This window comes from Oryza glaberrima, chromosome 1, assembly GCF_000147395.1.
Source record: "Oryza glaberrima chromosome 1, OglaRS2, whole genome shotgun sequence".
Taxonomy (NCBI): Eukaryota; Viridiplantae; Streptophyta; class Magnoliopsida; order Poales; family Poaceae; genus Oryza; species Oryza glaberrima.
This window is the reverse complement of record NC_068326.1, coordinates 8,240,070-8,265,468: the sequence shown is the minus strand read 5'-3', so window position 1 is coordinate 8,265,468 and position 25,399 is coordinate 8,240,070. Positions and strand designations below refer to the sequence as shown.

The following is a 25,399-nucleotide window of genomic DNA, read 5'->3' as shown; positions in this document are numbered from 1 at the left end:
TTTTATAACTTTGACCATCAATAACTTTTAAAATGTTTAGTTTAAAGGAACTAGAACAATAAATATATATTTGTCTTTCAAAGCACTATAAGAAAAGTAAATTAACATATATTTATTTATTATATATCTTATATTAAAAGAATAAGATCAAACATATATTTTGTTGACTGTATCATTGTCCAAAACATCAATTAAAATAAAACCGGAGGGAGTACACTATTAATACATTGTCCCATCTATAATACATACACTGTGTCTTAAAGTCCGTGCTACAGCTGGTTACAACGTTTCTCTTAGAGCAGGTACAATAGCAGGCTATAAGCCAGCTACAAACATATTTTAAGGAGATAAATAATGAGAGAGAAGGGCAGCGGGCTACAGATTTGTAGCCAGTTGTAGCACGGACTCAAGACGCAGCGTGTGTATGAAAGGTGGGACCAGATATTAATAGTAAGTATATAGTATATAATATTGTATAAATGAGCTATTAGATTGTCTATAGATAAATTGGAGCTAGTAGTTGGCAATACTATTAAACTTGCTCTTAGCTCCAGGTGGGCGTCGTAGGCTAGGCCGCCGCCGCTGGCCAGTTTGTTCACAAATCAATACCCAGCGATCGATCGATCATGCGACGCCCGCCCACACGCGTTCCACATGGCCACCCCGCCCCCATCCCTTGCTGCTGCATGTTGCCCACTTCAAACTCTAGCAGCAGCATAGCTAGCTCTGTAGCTCATCGGAAACAGGCGGCATCCAGAAATAATTCCTGAATTTTGTTGGCGACGCAGCCTGTGGCCGCCCGCGAGGCCACGTAGCGCATGCAGATGTAGGTTAAGCTGAGCACAGTGTGTCATGTGTGTGCTCGTGCAAAGCATGGGTAGCTTCGTCAGCTGCCGGAGGGGTATGGATGAACCTGGTAGTCCACAAAGTTTTTCAATATCTGTCGATCGACGAGTTACATGGATATCATCGTCTAAATAGTTAAGAGTTCTTTTTTGAAAAAAATATATAGTGAAATAAACTAGTATGTGATACACATATTCTACAAACACACAAGTTCAATTCGACTTTTATAATAAACCAGGAATACAATCCCTATTTCCATCAATAATACAAGCTCTCTCTTTAGAATATAAAAAAAATCAACTTTTATAAATTGCGATAAACATAACAATTTAACTGTAAATATACATATACTAGTAGAGTTTATTTTAATTTTTGCAAATGGTAGAAGTTAAATTTAATCCTATGTGTTTTTTTAGATAATGGATTAAACCGGCCTCTACACCCAAAGGATGTACACAGCCTAAAAGTCTCTTACACGAGCACTTAGGCTCACACCCTTACAAAAGGTTTAACGCAAATTTGAGTGACCACAAACGAACACTTAGACAATGACAGAGATTAGCCAAAACAGTACTTAAGACAAAAAACCCCATGGTGCATAGAAAAGAGAGCATTAAACTTCCAATCTTCTTCTTAAGTTCCACCCTCTCATTGCAAAGAAACTAGAAACTCTCTTCTCCAATATCATGCAACCATCTTTTACTCTTTGGCCATCTTCCTCCTTAAGCAGCGAAGTCCATTGTTTGGTCAATTTTGATCTTGTCAATTTTGTTAATCTTCCTCCTATGTGTTTATAGAATGATATATTTCATCTTTATTAATTTTGTTATTTTTTAAAGAAAATCATAACAACTTTAGGAGACCTATCAGAAACAACGGGACATTCCCTCCCGAGGCAAAAATCCATCTTCTTAGTATTCTGATACATTCATTTGATGCACTGGGTGACAAACTTGATACATTCATCGATCGGTCGCCGGCCGGCTTATCCTTTTGTTGGAATCCAAGTGTCCTGATTGCTAGCTAGCTCGTTGGCTTGCTTGCTAGCCCACTGTAGCAATTTGCACTTGCTGGACGAGGGAATGCCGCGTACGTTATTTATCTGAAGTCTCGCTTTCGTTTATATGGTCTTTTTTGAATTTTTGGAGCGCACGCATGCATGGGTTCATATGATGTACAATTTGTACATTATGCATGTTTGCTTAGAAACGATCGGCGAGAAAGCTTCATGAGAAACCAAACTCCAGAATGCTAGCTCGATCTTCCCCATACGGATGACGCGGACATGATATGGCATATATATGTTGCAATCTACTCGCGACTAATTAGCTCACGATTGGTGATTTTTTAAAAAAAAATTTGCTAAATGTCATTCGTTAGAAAATTTGTACCCAAGTCTTAAAAATTTCCAATATTGGGATTTAATTCGAGATTCGTGCTCTAATGACTGTAGCTCAATTCTCCTTCAGCTCCAGCCAGTGGTGGATCCAGAAATTTAGTTCATTGGTGTCATAACGTGTTTATCGGTGTCATATCATACTAATTATATTTAGAATATAGTGTTATAATTATGGATAGACGGTTTAAGCATAGCTTTTATCAAAAGTCGTCGGTGTCACCTGACACTGGTGGTACTACTGTAGATCCGCCCCTGGCTCCAGCAACGGTGACAGCAAGACGAGTTAGTGTTTACTTAGGATTTCAGAGTTAATTAAAACCTACATTTTATTCGTCGTGCCGGAGTTATTCGTGCAGGGGTAAAGGGCAAGGTGGAAACACCATAGCACTGTATGGATCTTAGAGTATTTCGACAATTTGACATTTAAAAAGTTCTAGGGATTTTTTTTGTCAAATAAAATGTAGAGCGTTCCATTTTTGTTTTCAGATAATTAGAGAGCAAGCACAACTTAAAAACAAAACAGCCGTGTAATAACGTTAATGCAAATGTAGATTTATAGCACTAATTAGTCATGTGTATGAAATGTGGTCCCAACAAAGCAACAACAACTCATATACAGTGGGGCTTAATTTGCACGAGTTAAGTACACACGCTCGTCTAGCTAGATGCTAAACAGTCAACGTACTTGCCTCCCACACTCAACATGGGCATTGGCCACACATCACATCGTGTTGATCCCGTTTTTGGATTAATTGTCTCCATGTTGAATTGACAAATCAAGTGCATCGGAAGGCCATAAAAGAGATAAGTTTATCTAGAAGGTACACAATAAAGGAAAGCAATCTCATTAAGACATTCGTTGTCTTTATATAATTGTACGGACGTAGGGTGACGTCAGCCTAAAGGAGGAATATACATACTATTTTTTTAAAACTTTTCTCGATTGCATATATATTTCTTTATGGAGCTGAAGAGAGAGGGGTAGAGAAGAGAATGTCCAATGTTTTTCTTTAAGAAAAATATATGGCCGATACGGACATACACCACTATTACACGCAATACCACACCCACACATTCACGGATACACCCTTAACACATGTTTAAATAAACAAAAAAAATAGCGACATATCTCTAATATGATTAAATTTCTTTTAAAAGTCCAACTTGCATTTGTGTAAATGTTAACCAATAAACGGTCTAACAAATAACCTAATACTATCATATATAGCATTGTAGTATATATGCTATCTATAAAACCAAATCACTAATTGTAGAAATCTATACTGTTGAAAACTAGCGGTTGGCCTATCTGATTGTCTAGATATATGACATCAAAGGCCATCCATTAACAATTTTTCATTTCAAATCCTTGCAAGTTTATGACTGTTCAACAAAATTTCAATCCATAACAATGTCAATTTACGGATTTGTTCAGCCAACGGCTATAGGACACAGGTCGTCTGCAGTACTGCAGGCTGACATATGGGCCCCACATGCAATACTACAGGGGATCTCAATTGGCCGCTATATGCTACTCCCTCTGTCCCTAAATATTTGATGTCATTAACTTTTTTTAACATGTTTGACCGTTCGTCTTATTTAAAAACATTTGTGAAATATGTAAAACTATATGTAGACATAAAAATATATTTAACAATAAATCAAATGTTAGGAAAAGAATTAATAATTACTTAAATTTTTTAAATAAGACGAACAATCAAACATGTTTAAAAAATCAACAACGTCAAATATTTAGGGATCGTTCTAATGCATTTACGGATGATGCATGTGCTTGTTACATCTTCTCTATAATCGAAGAAACCAACTCGTGAACGGAAATGTTGTTTGGCGATCGCTCGCCCTGGGGAGGGGGTAGCGATCAGATTCGCTCCCCACCTCCCCCCTCCCTCCCTCCACCTGTTTCCTTTTTGGCACCGCATTACTTTCCTATTTTAGTAAATTTATGCACCTAAAGTTTATACACCTCAAGTTTACACATCTAAAGTTTAGAGACCAAAAGTTTATATATCCGATTCAAATTTAAATTTGAATTCAAATATTTTTTATATATAATATTTCTATACATCTAAAGTTTATACACCTAAAGTTTATAGAACTAAAGTTTATGAGTCAAAAGTTTATATACCTGATTCAAATTTGAATTTGAATTATATCCGATTCAAATATGAATTTGAATTCAAATATCCAATTCAAATTTGAATTTGAATTCAAATATTTTTCATATATATTATTTCTATACATCTAAAGTTTATACACCTAAAGTTAAGTTTATAGACCTAAAGTTTATAGAACTAAAGTTTATATACCCGATTCAAATTTGAATTTGAATTATATCCAATTCAAATTTGAATTTGAATTCAAATATTTTCTATATACATCTAAAGTTTATACATCTAAAGTTTATAGATCCAAAGTTTATAGAACTAAAGTTTATATACCCGATTCAAATTCAAATTTGAATTATATCCGATTCAAATTTAAATTTGAATTCAAATATTTTCTATATACATCTAAAGTTTATACACCTAAAGTTTATAGATCCAAAGTTTATAAGTCAAAAGTTTACATACCCGATTCAAATTTGAATTTGAATTCAAATTTAAATTTGAAAATTCAAATTCAAATTGAATTCAAATTTTAATTTTAATTTTAATTTTAATTTTAATTTTAATTTTAATTTTAATTTTAATTTGAATTAAAATTTTTTATATATAGTATTTCTATATATAAATTTTTCTAATGATTTGTTTTTTTAAATTTTTTTATGGTTTACTATATAGTAGGAAGAGAAGAAGGAGAGGAGGAAGGGAAGAAGCGTATATGGAGAGGCGGGGGGATTCGATCGCCCACGCGTGAAGGGTCTGAAGGGATATATACGTACGAAATCTGTATATAGATAAATTAAAAGTCTTGGTTTATTACAACACAAATGTGCATTCCTTACACCAACACATTTCTCACTCACGATTAATTACTCACAAATTTACACATCAAAACTAATTAAACCATAGCGCACGCCTTCGCGTTCTCCCGCTCGTTGAACGTATGTACGTCGCCGGTGCTCGCCGGCGGCGAGTTCACGTCCGGACCGGCATGCGGACGCGGCCGGGGTGATACCGTGCCGCGCCGCCGCCGGCGAGCCCCACCGCGTGGCCGCCGCCGGTGGTCTTGACGTTCACCTCCGGCCGGACCATCCGGACGGGAGTTGGCCCGACGCTCACAGCCTTCTCGCACCGGCAGCTGCTCAAGAACCCGCCGCCTTTCTTGCGGGCGGCGCTGCGCGACATGGCGGCGGTGAAGCCCTCGTGGCCGCCGCCGCCGGCGGTGGCGGCGGAGTCAGGCGGCGGGACGAAGCTGAACTCCTCGACGCAGCAGGCGGACGCCGCGCTGGAGAAGTTGGCGACGCTGGCCGCGTCGAACGCGCCGCCCTCCGCCGTGGCCACGCTCCACACCACGCTCACCTCGCTCGGCGCGTACATGCACTCGCTCAGCGCCGGCTCGACGGCGGCGGCGGCGGCGGCCGCGGCGCCGTACGGAAGGTCTTCGTCGTCGTCGTCGTCCTCCCGCGAGTTGCGCCGGCTGCTGCGCCCGCGGCACGTGGTCGGGAACGACGACGACGCCGCGAAGCTCTCGAGGTCGAACAGGTCCGAGCTCGCGTCGCTCATCGCCTCCTCGTCGGTCGCCACCGCCGCCACCCCTGGGGCGCGCGCGAAGCCTGCGGCGAGGCCTCCTCCTCCTCCTCCGCGGCCGCCCTCCGTCGCCAGGTGATCGGCCGGTGGGTCGGCGAGCACCGACTCCTCGTCGATGGGCCGGAACACCTCGAGCGACTCGCGCGGCTGCTCGTCGCCAACGGTGCTCACCACCTTCGCCGCGCCGACGGCCACCGGGAACGTGAAGCCGCCGGAGCTCACGACGCGGCGGCCAACAATGTCCGGCGCCGGGAAAGCGGCGAACGGCGCCGCGCCACCGCCGCCGCCGCCCCTGTTCGGCGCCGCCGCGAAGATACTGTTCGCGAGGGGAGGAGGAAACGTGCTGCTCCCCGGAGATATCTTCATCTTGACGGGCTCCTCCTCGCATGGCGGTGGCGGCGGCGGCGCATTCGCTTTAAAGATCGTGCTGTCGGCGACGACATGGCTGTTGTCAAACCTCGCGTGGGTTCTCGGCGTCGCCGGGCTCCTCGGCTCGGAGGCGACGTCGACGGTGACCGCCTTCCTGCCGGCGCAGGGGCAGTCACGAGAGAACAGCCCCCACCGCTGGCCGGAGCCGGGCTTCTTGCCGCGGTGAGCGCTTGCGGCGGCGGCGGCGGCGCCGCCGCCGCCATTGGCACCACCCATCTGGAGCTTAGCAGCAGCACCCGCCGACGCGGCGGACTGGGCGTGGCCGGAGAGCAGCCCGGAGCGGCTGGTCCAGCTCGCCTCCGATGAGCACGCCACGGTGCGTCCGCTCTGGCTGGCCGCGTCCACGGCCACCTCCTGCCGCGGCTGCTCCTCGTCGCGGTACTCCTCCTTCTTGACGACGTCGTCCGCGTTGAAGTAGCGCTCGGCGGAGAAGATGTCGAGCTCGGCGCCACCGCCGCCGGCGACACCGCGTGGCAGGCGGCGGGGCCCATCGCCGTGATCACCGCCGCCGGCGGCGGCGGCGGAGAGGTAGACAGGTCGCGGCGCGACCCTGTACCTGTCCATGGAAGGAGACCACTTGTTGCAAACTCTTTTATCGCGTGTGAGTGAGTGAGAGGTGAGGTGAGGTGAGGCGGGATGGAGGATTTGTAGGAGGAGGCGAGCGGGTGGAGCCACGGGAGCACAGGCTGTCGCGGAGGGCGACGTACGGCGACGGCGAGGCGAGCGGAGACGAAGGCTGGTCGAGCACTCGAGCACGCTTCGCGTCAGTGGGCAAGCGGGAGCGGCATGAGTGTGTCCGCGTCGCTCGCGCGATCTAATTCCTTATACTCCTTCCGTTTGATATTATCAGATTTTTTTTTTTAGCATTGCTCATATTCATATGGATATTAATGAATCTAGACATAATATAGAACAGAGGAAGTATAAAAAAAGAGGAGAACATTTTAGAAATATCAGCGACAAGCGTATCAATTGAAGAAGAATCATTGACAAACCCATCTTTCCGATAATGATATCGTACAAGTGTCTTTGTGCTAGACATATCACCGCCGGTAGGTTTCTGTTAGCGGTACTTGTTAACCGCTATAAAAGATCATTTCACCCTACGAATTGTTAAAAGCTAATTAAAATTTATGTTCAATTTGGGGAAACACCCGTGGTGTGGTGGTAGAGTTGTGAGTGCATGACTTCACCCAATATGGTTTAAATCCTGGTGTCCACGAATATTACACACATGTAGGTGGATTTTCAACCAGACTTTAGTGAGATTAGGGACGTGCCGCTGGTTTCCATTTCTTAAAGTACTTGTCATGTGTCTCAAAAAATTTTTATCAGCTTAGACTAGTTTGTACTCCCTCCGTCCCATAATATAAAGGATTTTGAGTTTTTTCTTGCACTGTTTGACCACTCGTCTTATTAAAAAATTTGTGCAAATATAAAAAACAATAAGTTATGCTTAAAGTACTTTGGATAATAAAGTAAGTCAAAAAAATAAATAATAATTTTAAAATTTTTTGAATAAAAGACGAGTGATCAAATAGTATAAACAAAAACTCAAAATTTCTTATATTATGGGACGGAGGGAGCAATGGATTGCTTCTTTATATTTTCTCTAAAAGAAATTGTGTGTGGTTGACGTCGCGCGAGCGAAGGAGTGCGGCGGGCGCGGTACAACGATGTACGTGAGTCCCCCGCGCGGGCGGACGACACCGGCGGCGGCCAATCGGTTTTCCTCCGTTGCGGTGCACTGGGCTCTGCGTTTACAGCGTTGCACTTCGGCCAGGACCGATCAGTCCAAGGCTAATGCGCCATACAACCTGCTATTATCACGTTGTGCTGTTGCAAATAATAAAAATATATATATATTTTTTTTCAGTTTAGAAAACATCCTACGACAGATTTTTAATTTTTCAATTCAGATGAGCACATATGCTTATGAGTACACTCGCTTAACACATACTTCCTCCATAATCGTAAAGGAAGTCGTTTAGGACAATGTTTAAGTCAAACCTTGGAAATATAAATCATGAATAACTCTTAAGTTATTGAGTTTGAAAATGTAAAAATTATATGAATAGATTTGTCTTGAAATACTTTTATAAAAGTATACATATATCATTTTTTAATGAATATTTTTATAGAAACAAGAAGCCAAAGTTGTGTTTTGAAGACCGTGTCAATATCCTAAACGACTTCCTTTGTGAGTATGGAGGGAGTACTACAAGAGATAAAGTCCAGTGACAATTTTGCTGGCTTAACTAAAATCCAACCATAAGTATCCATGTGTAATATTTGTGGACGCAAGGATTCCAATCCTGTCAACTGGGGTGAGTTTGAGGAGAAGGGGATTGAGAAGATTGGAAAGATACGCAAAACGAGGTGAGCCATTAGCGCATGATTAATTAAGTATTAATTATTTTAAATTTTAAAAATGGATTAATATGATTTTTTTAAAACAATTTTTCTATAGAAATTTTTTACAAAAAATACATCGTTTAGTAGTTTGGAAGTGTGCACGCGGAAAACGAAACACACAAACTAACTAACTCATCACAACGAACGAACGCAGCCTAGAGTTATACCCAAATAGGGCGTGAATTATATTAAGATAGTAGCTGTACTACTCCCTTTGGTTCTAAAAAGGAACATGCCAAAATTAACACAAGCATACATGATCTATCTCCACTCTAGTTCAACAAGCTTCCCAAACATCTCGAAGCATCGCCAAAGCACCAAATGAGTGAGTGCTTGAAAGAGCACTGGATCTCGTCGAACTTTCGGCGAGAGATCTTGGCAGTCGCACGCAGTGACGCAGGTGGCTAGATGCATCTCACAGTGCCTCGGCGTATGTACACATGTAAGCATGTACTCCAACACATCACAACACAAGGCTGCAAAGAGAGGCACGTCCACACACTGCCATTCCGCGAGGATTCAGCCAGAGATCGCCACTGTTTTGCATCATCAGTGGCCTTTTTGGCACATGAAATGGATGGAGCGAGAGGAGATAGATCAAATGGCATCCGAAACGAGGCGCGAGAATTCAATGTATGATGGCTACGATTCAATGCATGCAAAAACATTGGACACCATGCCACACCCTATCATGCACGGTCATCACAAACGGTGATCCGGCACCGGCAGGGGTATCCTAGATTAGATTCCTAGGGTGGCACAACACACTTTAATCTGCCACATGCCATCAAATAAATTGAGGCAGGAGTACAGATCACATAAGTAAAAACTCACTTCAATGGCATGCGCGTAAAACAGTCAAAACGACAGACATCGTACATGGTAAATGTTTAGACAAGTAGAGAGCAAAAGGTAATGTGCATATATATTGCAAACGAAAATGGCATCCTGAGGGTTAAAGCAGATCACAATTCGCAACACTCCAGGCTTATTGCGACACCATAACAAAAATAACAGCCTGTGCATGGTGATAAATAGCAAAATTGGGAACATATATAAGCACTATTCCACAGGGGAAAGTTTTACCATTTACAAGAGCATTCCTCATAAAACAGATGATATGTGGTAACACATGCACATTTATAATAGTATATGGTGTTTTGGATAGTTAGGATTCCAGTTAACAATTTGCTGCCACTGTAGATCACAATGTCGAGGAGCTTCTGGCCTTATGCATTTCATCACGAGAAGTTGTGTGGGCAAAGGAGGACGACGCTGTGGCTGAGTGATAGGATGATGATACCAGCTGTGCAAGCGCTGGTATTGTCCCACCTACAAACATATCAACCTTCAGATCATCCATCACGCATAGTGAATAAAAACAGTGACATGGCAAAAATCAACAATTTTAATGAGGTTTTGAACTACATCTGAATATTCCAACTATTAGTTCTTTCTATTATTATTAAAACCACATGTGTCATTGCTGCGTTTTAGTGATTTTTTTTTTTTTGGCCTCCAATCAATGTATCTGTAGCGAACAATTTCATGGAGATCCATTGAATAGAAGATAAGATTTGAGGAAGAGAATAAAACATTTCCAGGATGAACCTTGACTCGCTAGGTTCGTCAATGAGAAATAACATGGACCACACAGTAACCAGATGGCAGATGACTAGTCAATGTTTCACGAGCTCATAAGATCTATCAGCATAAACAATATAACACTACGTCCTGGCATTGTTTACATGTAAACAACAAGAAAGGTACTCACATACATATTTTAAAGAGTGCATAGAACATCCTTAAAAACAGAATATGTATGTGTAGTCATAAGACTCATAGTTTCAAGTAACTGTCTATGATGAGCAGGTATCAAGGCACTATAGAAACATTGCAACTAGTCATCATCAGGAATAAAACAAACAGGAAGATAGATTAACTCTGCAGAAAACTTAAATAAGATCGGCTTGAAACCTAATATAATGACCACGAATCCACGATATCACAAAACTCAAATAATAATTTGAGTTTGTAGACAACAGAACTATGAGCAAAAAAATAGTTAAATGGCCAAAAAACCAAAATAAAATAAAATAGTAGTAACTGACCTGCTAACCCAGCACATGCAGAAGAGAAGACAATAACTGGAGGTGCCTGCAAGATTTTTTTTTTAAAAAAAAGATCAGAGTTATCAATGTCCACAGTTTGCTTCAAAAGGTAGCATCTCTGCGCAGTTTATACACTTTTATCAGTAATAGCGAGAACATTTTTATCTGTAATAACCATGAGACAGTCAATTAAATGTTGTGAATATAGTAATTATCACCATTAGTTAATCGAAAGTCAGGAACTGCACAGCATTTGTTGAACCAGAAGGAACTGCACAGCATTTGGCTGAGACTGCCCTTTGGATGCAACTGTGAGTCTGTGACCATACGCGTGAATTTGAACTCACGATCCCGTCCAAGTAAAAGAACATAAGAGATGTTTTGGCGATAAGAGATAGAACATGAAATTTGAATGCTTTCTCTGTAGTGTTTTAAAATAATTTACATAGAAACGGAGGTGTCAAGAAAAGAAGGCATCAAATTGTGTTTCTAGTTTTGAGATGACCTAGAGATTGTGAAACATAATCAGGAAGTGAAAAAATAATACACCATCTAAAAACTGCAACACTCTAAGGCTGAGTTCTTATCTCTACTTTCCCAACTCACCTCCCTCGATTTCCGCGCGCACGCTTTTCAAACTGCTAAACGGTGTGTTTTTTATAAAAAATTTCTATATGAAAGTTACTTAAAAAAAATTATATTAATCCATTTTTCAAATTTATTTTAGCTAATACTTAATTAATCATGCGCTAAACACTGCTTCGTTTTGCGTTCTAGGACCCAACCCTCACTCCCGAACACAGCCTAATTCATGCTCAATAGATTGATAATAATATAATATAAACTTTGAAAAAGAATTGTCACTTACACCAACAAGAAAATGCATCCACATTGGCCCTTTTATGTACCGTCGAACAAAAGGCATAGCTACAAAAGAAGTTCAAAATCAGTGCTGCTCAGAAGATATATCAACTTTTATGAAAGGGCAAACATGGTCAATCAATTTTGTTCAAGATGCATCCGCCAACAAAAGTTGCAATCAATAACTTAAAACAGGAGGAATTACCATGCATATAGACATGGACACAGAGAGGATGTACAAGAAAGGTGTTCTATAGTGTGCAAGGTGTTGTTTTTACAAAGAAGATAACAATCATCATTGAGTGGACAACATGAACAATACATTTCCGAGACAATAAAAAACTACAGATTATCTTGTCCACATATGTTTCTGAGCTTTGAAATGACTGAGGTTCACCAATAAGGCAAATGACTATTATAAGTATGCTAACTATTAGAACTCCCCACAGTAAGCTAACTATTAGAACCCCCCACAGTAAATAAAGTGCAAACAAGGTGCTAAAAGGTATTGTTAGAAACCTAATGATTTACTTTCCTGCAAAATACCAACTTGTGCATGAGTAACTGAATGAAATGGGTTAGCAACTTACTGTGGTTGAAACCATAAAATGCTCCAGCTGTACCCCCAATAGCAGAACCAATCTGTCAGAACATAACACAAATATTATTAGCAAAGATCTTCTAGGACAACTTTAGTATTATGTAAAAGTTTGTAATTATAACAAATCACATACATGTCATGAAACAAATCTAATCAACTTTAGCAACATACCGATCAGAATTTACAAGATAGAAAAAAGAATGTACAATAGTATCAACCTAACACAAGAAAAACAGAGAAAGAAAAGCCGAATTCGATAAAGTTGTGCAACCACAAAAAAAGAGAGAGTAATTTATGTGTGCAGCACAGTTGAAGACAAAGGAACACAAACCATGGAGAAGCTATCTCGAACCAGTGGAGGCACCGTCCAGCTGCTCGTTTCCTTCAAAAGCAACCACACACGACGAATCAGTTCAATCGCACAAATTAGTTTGACCCCGGCCTGAAACAAAACTCTTCCCTCCCGAGCCGAAACTACTTGTCCTAGGGTAGGTAGCCATCCACACAGCATGATCCAAAAACAAACCACGGTGCAGGCCAAATCAACAAGGGGGAGAAACAACCTATATACATGAACAGCCAACACCACCATGGCACCATAACTTACCAACTAGAACCACGACCCAATTCCGGACGCCAAACGAAAACTAAACCCCACTCGAACGCGACGCAGGGGCACCAGCCACCCACGACTCCTGCAGCGGAGCCTGCACGACCAAGGGGAGAGATCCCGGGGAGGTGAAGACGAGCTGTGGTGGGGTGGGGGGAGCGGGATCACGCGTACCATGTCCTTGGAGAGGGGGCCGGCGCAGTGGTGGCACCTCGTGGGGATCTCCGGTGGCGCGGGCGGCGAAGCCTCCCCCGCCATGGCGCCGCCGCGCGAGACACGGATGGATCAGGCGAGCGAGCCGCCGCGAAGTCGCGAGAGGAGAGGAGAGGAGAGGAGGAAGCGCCTCGCTGGACTTGTCGCGGCCGCTGGAAAAGGTGGAAAACCCAGGATGGTTTCAAAACCCTCCTCGGCTTGTGTCCCGTGCGCGACTTTGCGACGGCCGCGATCGGGACACCGCGATGGATGGGAGGATCTCGGCCGTCCGATGCCTTCCCGGCCCATGGATTGGTTGGAAGCCCAAGGTATAGGGGGGCGCCCAATGGACAAGTGGGCCTAGCCCATTAAAGCCAGTGTACGACATTTTGCAAAATGAGTAAGTCTATTTGGCCTCCCTCATCTCTGGTTCTGATTGAATCACAACCCTCAACCGCAAAACCGGTTTAACGCCTCCCTCAACTTTGAATACCGGCGTAAATCAACTCCTTGGGTGTTTGGGGAGTGGTTTCTGCTGATGAGGCAGATTTGACTCGCTGAGTCAGCAGGTGGGACCCACATGCCAATGACTTCCTCCTCTTTCATCTTCTTCCTCACCTCTCCTCCTCTTTCTATTTCCTCTCTTCCCTGGCGAGCCAATCAGAGGTAGGTGATACTCTCATATCAGCAGGATGCTCAGAAGGTGAGACAGGCCGGTGGCATGGGGAAGCAGTAAATCTTCTTCGCTACTCTCTTTCCCTTGCTACCCCTGCCGTCGCCAACCACACTGCCGTCTCCGGACCCAATTTCAACGCCGCCACGGGGGGCTCTTCAAGCATGAGTGTGGGACAGCGTGTGCGACGGCAGTGCTCGTTGTCATTGTAGGTGATGCATGTCATCACCGTCATTGTCCGCTGCCGCCAGCGGCGACACGTCAAGATTGAGAAGGGAGTAGTGGGCTAACAAGTGGGCCTCACAATTTTTAAAATTTTACTCTTGTCACTTACTTGTGGGCCCCACTTTTATTTTCAATTTCTTTGATAACTGGATGCCACATCAAAACACGTGGACCAGTTGACCAGCCACGTGAGAAGAAACCGTTTTAAAACCACCAAAGGTGTTAATTTACATCGGTTTTTAAAGTTAAAGAAAATGTTATACCCAGTTTTAGAGTTGAGAGATAAGATTTAACCAAAAGCAAGAGATGAGAGAAGCAAAATCTTTGCAAAACATTGGATCGCTACCAGCCTACCAATGGTAGCGTCTGAGTATTTGCATAAGAGCCCCTGGTCCGAGCAGAGTCAGGATAGCGGCTGCTCCATCCGCCGGTTGGCGTCATCACCAGTCACCGCTTTGGCCTTGATCTCAGCATTATTCATCATCGGATGAAAAGCTGGGTTGTTTGTGGGGAGATTTTAATTATGAAAGAAGCTATAGATGCTAGAAACTTGCATGAATTGGGGCGGACTCAACTTACATACGTTTGCAAGAATTGTTTGTTCTGCTCAGCTCCCAAGCTCTCTGAACTTTTTAGTTGTGACTGAAGCTGCTGAATTAATTTTGGGTCAAATTTAGTCGATGCACTTTTTTCCCCTGCGAGTGACAAATGTACTGCCTGCATCTTCAGATTTTGTCCCTTTCAGCTAATACGAACTCGAAAGTACAAAGCTAGAAATGGATGCTTCTCTTGATCTCTCTTTCTAATACGAAAACGAAGCAAAGGTGAAGGTACATGCATGCCTCTACAAGTACAGGTTGACCAGCAGGGAGAGTGGTGTGTGAGCTTGTTAGGCACTAACAAGTACTCCCTTCCCTCCGTCCCATATAAAGGATTTTGTCTCATAATATAAGAGATTTTGAATTTTTGTTTGTAATGTTTGACCTCTCATTTTATTCAAAAAAATTTTGAAATTTTTATTTATTTTATTTGTGACTTGGCTTTATTATCTACCGTATTTGAAGCATAACTTTTCGTTTTTTATATTTGCAGAAAAAAATTGAATAAGACGAGTGGTCGAACGTTGCAAGTAAAAACTTAAAATCTCTTATATTGTGGAACGGATGGAGTATTATACTGAGGAGAACACATTACATTTTTTTAGATAATGAGGAGAACATTGCATAGATAATTAACTAGTAGTAGCTAATTAAGATCCAGCTCCGGTTGGCAGGTCATGTCACGGATGCGGGTTGTGGCGGTTGTTGGCGCTGGCTTGGCCGTAGTCGTTGATGGACTCCATCTCCACCCTCTCCGGCGGCCGGTCACCCTCCTCCTCCGCCGCCGCCACCGCCTCCTGTCACAGCAAAAACAAGACTAATTAAAGAGTAGCGTAATCAGGAGGAGAGGATGCACATAGATGATCAAAGATTCAAGAACTGGGAAGGCAGGCAAACCTGTCCTAGCGGAGTCGCCACCGCCACCTCTCCCTCATTCCAATCGAGATTCGCTGCAAGAAAGAAAGAAAGAACCACGGCCATGAGCGCAACGACGGCGACGACGACGATGCCAACCGAAAGAAGAGGGAGAAGCACGGCCGGCCGGCGACGGCGAGGTATAGCGCAACAGAGTACTACCTGACGAAACCGTGGCGGCGGCGGCGTCGACGCGAGCGAGGAGGGAGAGGGAGAGCAGCAGCGCCCCGAGGAGGAGGAGGAGGAGGAGCACGGCGAGAGAGCCCCCGCGCCGCCGCCGCCGCTGCTGCTGCGCCATCACATTCTCCTCCTCTTCCTCAATTTCACTTCTCTTTTTCTCTCTTACCGGTGACGAGACCGGGGCCTCTGCTTGGCTGCTTCTCCTTCCTTTCTGCCGATCTGTGTATCAGTGTATGTGTGTGTGTGGCTTGACCTCTGCACAGTAACCACTTTTTATAGAGGAGAAAAGCCTCTCGTTGCCTGCCTGCCTGCGAGACCTTCCTAGCCCTAGCATACGCACGCGTGCCACCATAAAGCGTGCCACACACATGTGTGTGAGTCGCGAGTGCGTTGCTAGTGCTCGCGACAGCGAGAAAATTTACAGGCTTTTTTTCACAGTGATCGTTGACAGTAATACCCCTCTCGTGTTTCAAACGAGCCCTGTTGTTACACAATCGAAAGCTGCGACGACTTGTAACACATAAATCTCTATATTTTCATGATTTCGTCGTTGCGATCACAGAGAGAACCGCACCCCTGCGCACTACTCTATTCGTCAAAAAAAAAAAAAAAACAAAAACAACCTTGTGCTAAGATGTGGCATATAATAATACAAAGAATTTAGACATTTTTATAGTCGTTATCACATTCTAATACTATGTTTTTTTACGGAGGGAGAATGTCAAATATAAACGAAACAGAAATTGCTGAGTGATCAAACACAATTTCTATAAAAGTAAAATGAATTTTTAAACATCTATATAAAGTCAATTTGTAGAATTCATCCCCGCAAATTTTTTTTTTTGTAGAATTCATAAAATACGAAAACTACCGATCAATCGAGAACCATTTCCATGGACGTAATGCCGTTTAATTTCACCCGTGTCCCACACACGGAAGAGGGGTCAACCACCGATCAAAATTTTCAGCGGAAAATGGCAGGACGCTGCCACCGATTGCCCTGTGTGGTGTCGGGTTGGACTTTTGTTCCCATCTGCGAAGAGATTCCCAGCGCTAATCACCAAACCCGGCGACGCATTATTTAAGCGTTTGAAAACTGCTAAACCCAGCCAGCTTAGGATCTTGCCCCACAGCTGGGCTAAACAAATCAAGATCACCCCCCACCTTCACAGCGCTCGCAGATCACAAGTCAGAAATAAATCCTAACTAAGCGATCGATTTGAGGTCCAATTATTCTGTCAGAGGCTCGCACTTGCCACCCATGATTAATTCGAGGTCGTTTTTGTCTCATGTTTGGGGCTTAATTAGTTGGTCGGCGGCTGTCATGTGTTCTCACCTTATCTTATTACGAGAATATGTTTGTTATAGCAAGTTTAATAGTAAGCTCATTTAGCCTATTTTAAAACCAACAGCTTTAATTTTTCTTCTTCTCTCTCATTTATACATTTAATATATTTGTCTTGCAACACGTGTTAAACTAGCTCTTGCATAACAGCCAATATTCTTTTTTTTGGTTACTTCTCTTTTTCACATAAGCTTATATAAGTTTTATAGCCGACTATAGCTTATATCAGTTTTATAGCTTATTATAGCTTATATCAGTTTTATAGCTTATTATTATTCTTCTTGCTCTTACGGAGCTAGACACAATAACGTTATAGTATTTGTTGGCAGGTTAGGCGTAATTGGTTCTATATGCCAGTGACTGTTCACGAGGTTTTTAGAGTATACGTAGAGGTAGTTAACGATTAGTGACCGGTTTCTCAATAGGTTTAATTAGTCTAATCCCTTGGTGCTCGTACCAAATTAGGGCAAAGAAAGTTTGTGGCAAGTTGCTGCCCTCGGTGGCAGTGCAACTGCAACGTTGGGTACAAGACACGCATAGAATAATCGAAGCTCCAAGTCAAACATGCCGGCAACCAGTACACACTTGAGCCGTTTCCTCTCCCCTGCGATGATGCGTGTATCGGTTTTGGACCACACATTACATGGTTAGATTAATTAACCCCTAACAGGGTGGTTTGAAAAAAAAATCAAAAGTATAGGCAGACCGCAGACTGTATTTAGCAATATATATGGACATATTTATTACAGAGTATCAAGGATTGAGTATTTTTTGGAGGAGGTGGTACGGATTAATGGGTTTTTTCCCTCACAACTAAATCAATCGATCAAATCCAAAATGCTGGTTTGTTTATATATTATAAGACGGTCTTTAATAAACATAGTATATGACTATTATTTGTTAATTGTGACCCTAATTTTTTTAAAAATAGTCATCCCTCTGTTTCATATCAGAATACATTTTGACATCTTTTTAAGTTTGACTATTTAACCCAAAAAAATTATTAAGAAATATATTTAGTGTTAGATTTAATGAAACTAATTTAATTTTATATGTGTTGCCTTTTTTCCATGTTAACTTGGTTAAACTTAAAAATTTGAAAAAATAATCAAAGTATCTTATAATATGAAATGGAAGGAGAAATAATTTGGAAGCAATTATAATGACAAATCTAACAATTAATATTTGTTTCCATGGGATGAATGTTATTGTCGCGCCGACGTCCGCGGCCGCAGTCACCACCTTGCCTGCGGTCGAAAGCCTCCACGACTCCATACGAGTCTCAAAGCTAACAAGTCGAGCAAAGAGTTCACCCACAGTGATAGCTTTAGTCCGGTTTGCAACTGATGTCACCACCGGATTAAAATCAACATCCATACTAGCAAGGATGTAGGAGACGAGATCATCATCAAGGTGCTTTCCTGCGGACTGCATCTTGTCCGCAAGGCCTTTCATCTTATATATTGACCTACTCCACAACACTCAAATTAAATTCCCTTTGTGTGAGTGGTCGTGAGAGAAATGCGCGTGTTGAGAATAAAGTCCGAGAGGCAAATCCGCAAATATGTCATCGATCGTCTACCTACTCTATCACACCTCAGCAGGCGTCTTCAACGCATCAATTTGGAATTGGATAGAATATATACTAGTCCAATAAATCTGAACAAGGGCCTGTCCAAATCTATTATATTATTAAAGGAATAGAAAAAGGAGCCTCCTCGTTCGCTCTCATGACCTATAAATTCTCACATTAATCGGAGAAAAAGAAAAAGAAAAAAGCAGAGTCCATATTGTAGGATCAAGGAGGCCGACTAGAGGGGAGTGAATAGGCGGTTTTAAAACTTTTGGCCGACTAGAGGGGGGTGAATAGGCGGTTTTAAAACTTTTGGCTAAAATCGAGTTTTGTATGCGGAAGCGTAAATCAAAACGGTTTTGCACAATTCAAAACCTAAATCAACTAGTCTCACGTAAGTGCACAAAGAAGCTAGTCTATGTTAAGGTTTGCAAGCCTAGGGTGATAATAGCACAAATAAGCTCTACTATGTAAACTTGCTCAAATGTAAATGCAACAAATAAATGGGACAAGAGATGAGGGATTTTTCACCGAGGTTCAGAAACTCGCCGGTTTCCTAATCCCCGTTAAGGCGAGCCCAACTCTACCGCTCAACCACGAAGCCACCGCACGCCCCCTTTGTCAAGGGGTGGGCAAGGTGGGAGCCGGCCCACGGAGAGGACTACCCAAGCCTCGATCAATAGAGTAGTTCTTCCTTCACTCCGAAGGTGGTGAACTCCAAACCACTCACAACCGGCGCCGGGCCTCCTCCACAATCTCCTCGGAGAGGTCACCGGGCAACACCTCCACAAGCCATCTAGGAGGCGGCAACCTCCAAGAGTAACAAGTCTAGGATGCTTGCCGAGGATGATCAAGTGCCACACTAGCTATAACAATGAAGCAATACACTTGGATTGGCTTAACCCACTCTCTAACACCTCACTAGATAAACTAAGTTCACAAGGATGTGAGAGCTCTTGCAAAGGTTCAAGATAATGCAATGGAGTGCCAAAACCTTAATCTTGCTGCTGGGGAGTAGGTATATATACTCCCAACCACCAAAACTAGCTGTTGGAGTTGAAATCCCTAACTCTGTGCTCTGCCGGTTAGACCGCCATAGAGTGGCCGATCAGACCGGACTACTTTGTAACGGCTAGAAAACTAGCCGTTACAGGGCAATCATTGAGCCCACTCAACCTGGCCGGTCTGACAGCAGTGTAGTGGCCGGTCAGACCGTCCACGGCTCGGTCAGACCGCCGTCGGCTCGGTCTGACCGGTTGCGGCTCTGGCGGCTCTGTATCGCCACCAAAAACCAGACCAGTAGGGCCGGTCAGACCGGCCTTACCACACCGGTCAGACCGGCTAACAGCCCCGGTTAGACCGACCTAAGGCCTACGGTCAGACCGCATGTCACTTTTCAGCACAACCAACCGTTAGTAAAACGACGTTATCTCTTGACTCGGATCTCGGAATTTGGCGTTCTTGGACTCTATGGAAAGCTTATTCAAAGGGCTATCCAACCCATGAACAATCCATCCAATAAACACAACTTTTATCAGGGAGAAATAGCTCACACTCCAAAGGATACTCCACCGGACATAACCACATGAGGCTACCCAAACCTATAGGATGTGCCCACTTCTCTCTTTGTTTGGGACTTGATAAAACTCACCACACTTAGCTAGACAAGCCCACAAAATACACCTATATGCATATGAACTAATATGGCACAAGATCATCCACATGCTCGCTTCATAGACCCCTCTTGATAGTACGGCGCCTATCTAGCAAATCCGGTCTACACCAAACACCAAGACTGGGAAAAGACTAAGAAAACATTCTTAGTTCTATTATATCTTTGCCTTGCGCCATCCAACTTGGGGTCAATGCTTGAGCCAAGATCAACACTCGTGACCATTTGCTTGAACCATGTTTATCCCGAGGTCTTGACCATCCTTTGTCAAGACTTTCTTCTAATCACAATCTTGACTTCACTATTGTCAACATGGCGATGTCCTTGTCTTGGTGACCATCAACCCATGTTGTCATCCATTAGCCTCATTACGATGGAACCTATTCCTTTTCACATCTCAAAGGAGAACATTAGTCTCAACAAATCGGTTGTCATCCTTCACTTGATGACCAACCGGTTGCATATGAAAGATATGGATATGTTTGTTGAGTATTCATTTACACCTCAAGTGTCATATACCCGTATGCAAGCTCAAGTGCAAAGATCCGATATAAATAATAGGTGAACAACATGGATCTTGCACAATAAATGTATAGGATTTGCTCCCCCTAAGTATATGCATACAAAGAAATATACAAGAGAGACAAGTGTATGCATAAGTAAAGAAGAACCAATGGGGGGTTTATCCTATACACATAGAGAAGGCATACGTAGTAATGATGTAGACCAATATAAAACATATACCTTCATGATTTCCATGTTCTTAATGTAAATTAGACTAAATAAGATATGACTCGAGTAAACATTAGTCTCACACTTATATAACAATAACATGAAAATCATACATATAAACCTATCAAAAAGGAGATAAGAAGTGGTACATATCGTTTTATCTCCATGCATTTCATCCTTGTCATGATTAAGGTCCATCACCAAAGAATGCATATCTACCACATCTCATCATCGAGAAATAACCTAGTTAACAACTTATGAAAAAGAGAGGTTAATCCCATAAACATCGATTTATCATCTATCACCAAAGCAACAATTACACAAATTGTTTAATCCAAGATCTTTCAATCTTTTCTCTTTTTTGTGATAGATAATAACCCGATATAAACAATACAATGAGATGAGATGAAAGATAATTTCAAATCAAGGTAGAGATCTTATAATGAACAAAATATAGAATAAGCTCCCCCTCAAGATGTGCATATGTATGGATATGAAGGAATGCATATGCACATAATCAATCAAGATCAATGAGGGAGCTCACACTATATTTTGGATCCACAAGAGAGACCAAGTTAGAATATGTGAAGTTTAATACATACTTCTCATCATTTTTACTTTCATATCCAAATAAGATTAGTCAAAGAAAGGCTCATAAAAACGTTAGTCTCATATAATTAGATTTGTCATTAATCACCGAAACCAAATTAAGGCACTTGAACTTACACATATAGAAATACAATTTAGAAATAGCTAAAATTCGGAATTAAAAATAAGAAATATTAGAAGAGGAGACAAGAGTCCATATAGAAATACAATTTAGAAATAGTTGAAATTCGGAATTAAAAAATAAGGAATATTAGATGATGAGACTAGAGTCATATAGAAATACAATTAGGAAATAACTGAAATTCGGAATTAAAAATAAGGAATATTAGAAGTGTATAGAGTTCATATAGAATTATAATTAGAAAATAATAGAAATTTAAAATTAAAAATAAAGAATATTAGAAGTAGAGTATAGAGTCCATATAGAAATACAATTAAGAAAAGAAATAGAAATTCGGAATTAAAAAAATAAGGAATATTAGAAGTAGAGTATAGAGTTCATATAGAAATTTAAAACTAACTAAAATTCGGAATAAACATAATTAAATTAAAAGTAGAGTTCAGAATCCGTATAAAAATATAATTTACAAATAACTAACATTCGAAATTAAGAAAAACATGGGAAGAAGAGTTTAAAGTCAATATAGGAATACAATTTAGAAGTAATTGAAATTCGAAATTAAAAACTAAAGAAAATTGAAAGATGAGTTTAGAGTCCACATAGAAATACAATTAGAAATAATAAAAATTCAAAAATAAAAATAAATAATATTGGAAGAAGAGCCTATAGTTTATATAGAAATATTACTTACAGAAAATTCGGAATTAAAAAATAATTAATAACTAACACGTATATAAAATACCATATGAATATTGCACATTAGTAGTTTTGTAAAGTTGTTGCAAAATTTAAAATTATATTGTTATTTTAATATATTTGAATAATATAATGAGAAAATATATATGATATTACATGAGGCCGAGCTGGCCAAGCTCCGTGTGAGAGGAACTGGACGGCAATGGCGGGAGGCGTGGAGAGTGGTGAGCGCAAATGGACAGTGGAGAGGGACAACTCCTACGCGCGGCGACGCCCTGCCTCGAGCGGAACCAGCCTCGTGACCCGCGCGCGCGAGCCAATACGCATCAGATAACCAAACAGATCGGGGACCGAGATGTTTTAGGACACGGATTAGTACATGATTTATATTTTTCCGGTTCATATATACCCCAACCAACATCAGATAACCTAAACAGCAACAGATTGAAAGAGAAGGGGGGCAAGGGCCAAGAGAAACATTGATAGGATCAGCAAAAAAAAAAAAAAAGGGAATTCTCTCGGCGGCGGCGGTGGCCGGAGGGGGCCGGGGATCGATGGCGTCAGCGGCCTCACGCGCGGCGATGAGATCGTCGGACTTCCAGACGGCGGCGGTGGGGATCGGCTTCGCGCTCTCGTGCGGCGTGCTGCTCGTGGTGATGAGCCTCGTCCTCCCCTTGCCGAGGGTGTACCAGGCCGTGATGTCGGACTGGGCCCTGATCCTCTTCTTCGCTGCCGGCGTCCAAGCCCATAAGCGACCAATAATCTGGTATCCTCTAGCCGATCTCATCCTCAAACCGAACAACAAGCCCAAGCCACCCGCTGCCTACTAGATTCACTACAGATTCAGCCTGTCCGTTACTAGTTCAGATCTGTCTATGAATACGTGTTTCTTTTATATGAATAATTCAGATGCATGTTTTCTTTCTTTTTTACTAAATTTAGTACAGCTACATGGTGTACGCCACTGTCAATATACGAGATATACGGCACAGTCATGCTAGTGTAGCATATATGGATACCATGAACCACAAAAAAACGCATTAAGAACATGCGGCGAAATTAACCACAAAACCGCAGTAAGAACACATATGCTGTTTTATAGTTGCATCATGAGAGCATGTGAAATAGATGGCAACTGCATATGTAGTATTAGCAGCTGGCTTGAAACCTCTCGTGGATTCTTGGTATCCTCGCCTGGGATCAGGATCATGATCTTGAGTATAAAGGGGACCTTCCGACCTTGAGTACCTGAAAGTAAGAAGCTATCACAGTCATGCATAGTTGTACTAGCAAGGATGATCTAGTGATTAGTAAAAGAAAACAACAACATAGGCAGACAACAGTGCATAAGGATTAGCAAAAGTGTTTACTGGTAGGGAAAAGATGTACAGAAAAAACAAAATCGATTGATACCATGACAAAGTAAGCCCCTGTCACTTTGATGTCATTTTCAACCTTACCAAATTTTGGTAAAGTTGCCAAAAAAATGGCTACATTTAGTTTATTGCCAAATTTCGGTAACTATATAAGAAATCTTGCCAAAATTTTAGTAAGTTGCATCAAAGTGAACAGGCCTTAAGTCAAGTAAAACATGAAAAAAAACTAACTGGCTTGTTTATACTCCCCCGTTTCAAAATGTTTAACACCGTTGACTTTTTAGCATATGTTTGACCGTTCGTCTTATTAAAAAAATTTGTGAAATATGTAAAACTATATGTGTACATGAAGGTATATTTAACAATGAATCAAATGATATGAAAAGAATAAATAATTACTTAAATTTTTTGAATAAGACAAATGGTCAAACACGTACTAAAAAAATTAACGGTGTCAAACGTTTTGAAACGGAGGGAGTATATTATAAGACGGTCTTCAATAAACAACTAATATGACTATTATTTGTTACTTATGACCCTAAATTTTAAAGAATATTCGTCCCTCCATTTCATATCGTATTTTGACTTATTTTTAAATTAAATTCTTTTAAATTTGACTAAATTCATAAAGGAAATATAACGATATTTTTTATATTAAAAATATTATTAAAATATATATTTAGGGTTAGATTTAATGAAACTAATTTAATTTTACAGATGTTGCTTTTTTTCATGTTAACTTGGTTAAACTTAAAAATTTGAAAAAATAATCAAAGTATCCTGTAATATGAAATGGAGGGAGAGAAATAATTTGGAAGCAATTAAAGTGACAAATCTAACAATTAATATTTGTTTCCATGGGATGAATGTTGTTTTCGCGCCGACGTCAGCGGGCGCATGCAGTCACCACCTTGCCTGCGGTCGAAGCCTGCGCGAGCTACAGTGAAGGCCAACGACTCATAGTTGGACTTGGAGCCACCCTACAGAATCTCCATACGAGTTTCGAAGCTAACAAGTTGAGCAAAGAGTTCACCGACGGTGATAGCTTCAGTCCGGTTTGCAACTAGCATACGTCACAACGGGATTAAAGTCAACACCCATACTAGCAAGGATGTAGGAGACGAGATCATCATCGTCAAGGTGCTTTCCTGCGGACTCCATCTCGTCTGCAAGGCCTTTAATTTCATCTTGTTAACATGCTATGTTATTTTCTTCAACAAAAGTTGGATAAACTTTTCGATACTCGTGGCATACTTTTCAAACCGCTAAACAGTGCGTTTCAAAACTTTATATATGAAAGTTGTTCTAAAATATCATATTAATCCATTTTTTAAGTTTGTAATAATTAAAACTCAATTAAGCATGCGTTATTATCACCTCGTATTGCGTGAAACACTTAGGGCCTGTTTGGCACAGCTTTAGCTCCACCTCTCCTGGAGCTAGAGCTCAGCCAAACAATTTCAGCTCCACCTAAAGTGGGAGTGGAGTTGGGTGGAGCTCTACCAGCTC

The 25,399-nt window shown here is 41.6% G+C and overlaps 3 protein-coding genes and 2 non-coding genes across 5 annotated transcripts; all 5 read right to left on the bottom strand.

Annotated features, from left to right (window-relative positions):
* Positions 1–5,146: 5,146 nt before the first annotated feature.
* On the bottom strand, positions 5,147–7,158 carry LOC127759850 (protein PHYTOCHROME KINASE SUBSTRATE 4). The gene has a single exon (XM_052284069.1). It carries the CDS (start codon positions 6,946–6,948, stop codon positions 5,344–5,346), a length of 1,605 nt encoding a protein of 534 aa, XP_052140029.1. The 5' UTR covers positions 6,949–7,158; the 3' UTR covers positions 5,147–5,343.
* Positions 7,159–9,702: 2,544 nt separating this feature from the next.
* LOC127763872 (uncharacterized) lies at positions 9,703–13,350 on the bottom strand. Its single transcript, XM_052288675.1, has 6 exons — positions 13,157–13,350; positions 12,704–12,754; positions 12,362–12,413; positions 11,779–11,837; positions 10,911–10,956; positions 9,703–10,131 (listed from the first exon to the last, which is right to left on the bottom strand). The coding sequence occupies exons 1-6, from the start codon at positions 13,238–13,240 to the stop codon at positions 10,004–10,006; spliced, it is 420 nt and encodes a 139-aa protein (XP_052144635.1). The 5' UTR covers positions 13,241–13,350; the 3' UTR covers positions 9,703–10,003.
* Positions 13,351–15,197: 1,847 nt separating this feature from the next.
* Positions 15,198–16,028, bottom strand: LOC127755097 (uncharacterized). The gene is made up of 3 exons (XM_052280738.1): positions 15,749–16,028; positions 15,569–15,621; positions 15,198–15,468 (listed from the first exon to the last, which is right to left on the bottom strand). Exons 1-3 carry the CDS (start codon positions 15,882–15,884, stop codon positions 15,352–15,354), a joined length of 306 nt encoding a protein of 101 aa, XP_052136698.1. The 5' UTR covers positions 15,885–16,028; the 3' UTR covers positions 15,198–15,351.
* Positions 16,029–18,391: 2,363 nt separating this feature from the next.
* LOC127760898 (small nucleolar RNA Z247) lies at positions 18,392–18,527 on the bottom strand. Its single transcript, XR_008015173.1, has one exon. It is a non-coding gene; the product is annotated as a small nucleolar RNA Z247 (small nucleolar RNA).
* Positions 18,528–24,890: 6,363 nt separating this feature from the next.
* Positions 24,891–25,033, bottom strand: LOC127760899 (small nucleolar RNA Z247). The gene has a single exon (XR_008015174.1). It is a non-coding gene; the product is annotated as a small nucleolar RNA Z247 (small nucleolar RNA).
* Between the last annotated feature and the right edge of the window lie 366 nt (positions 25,034–25,399).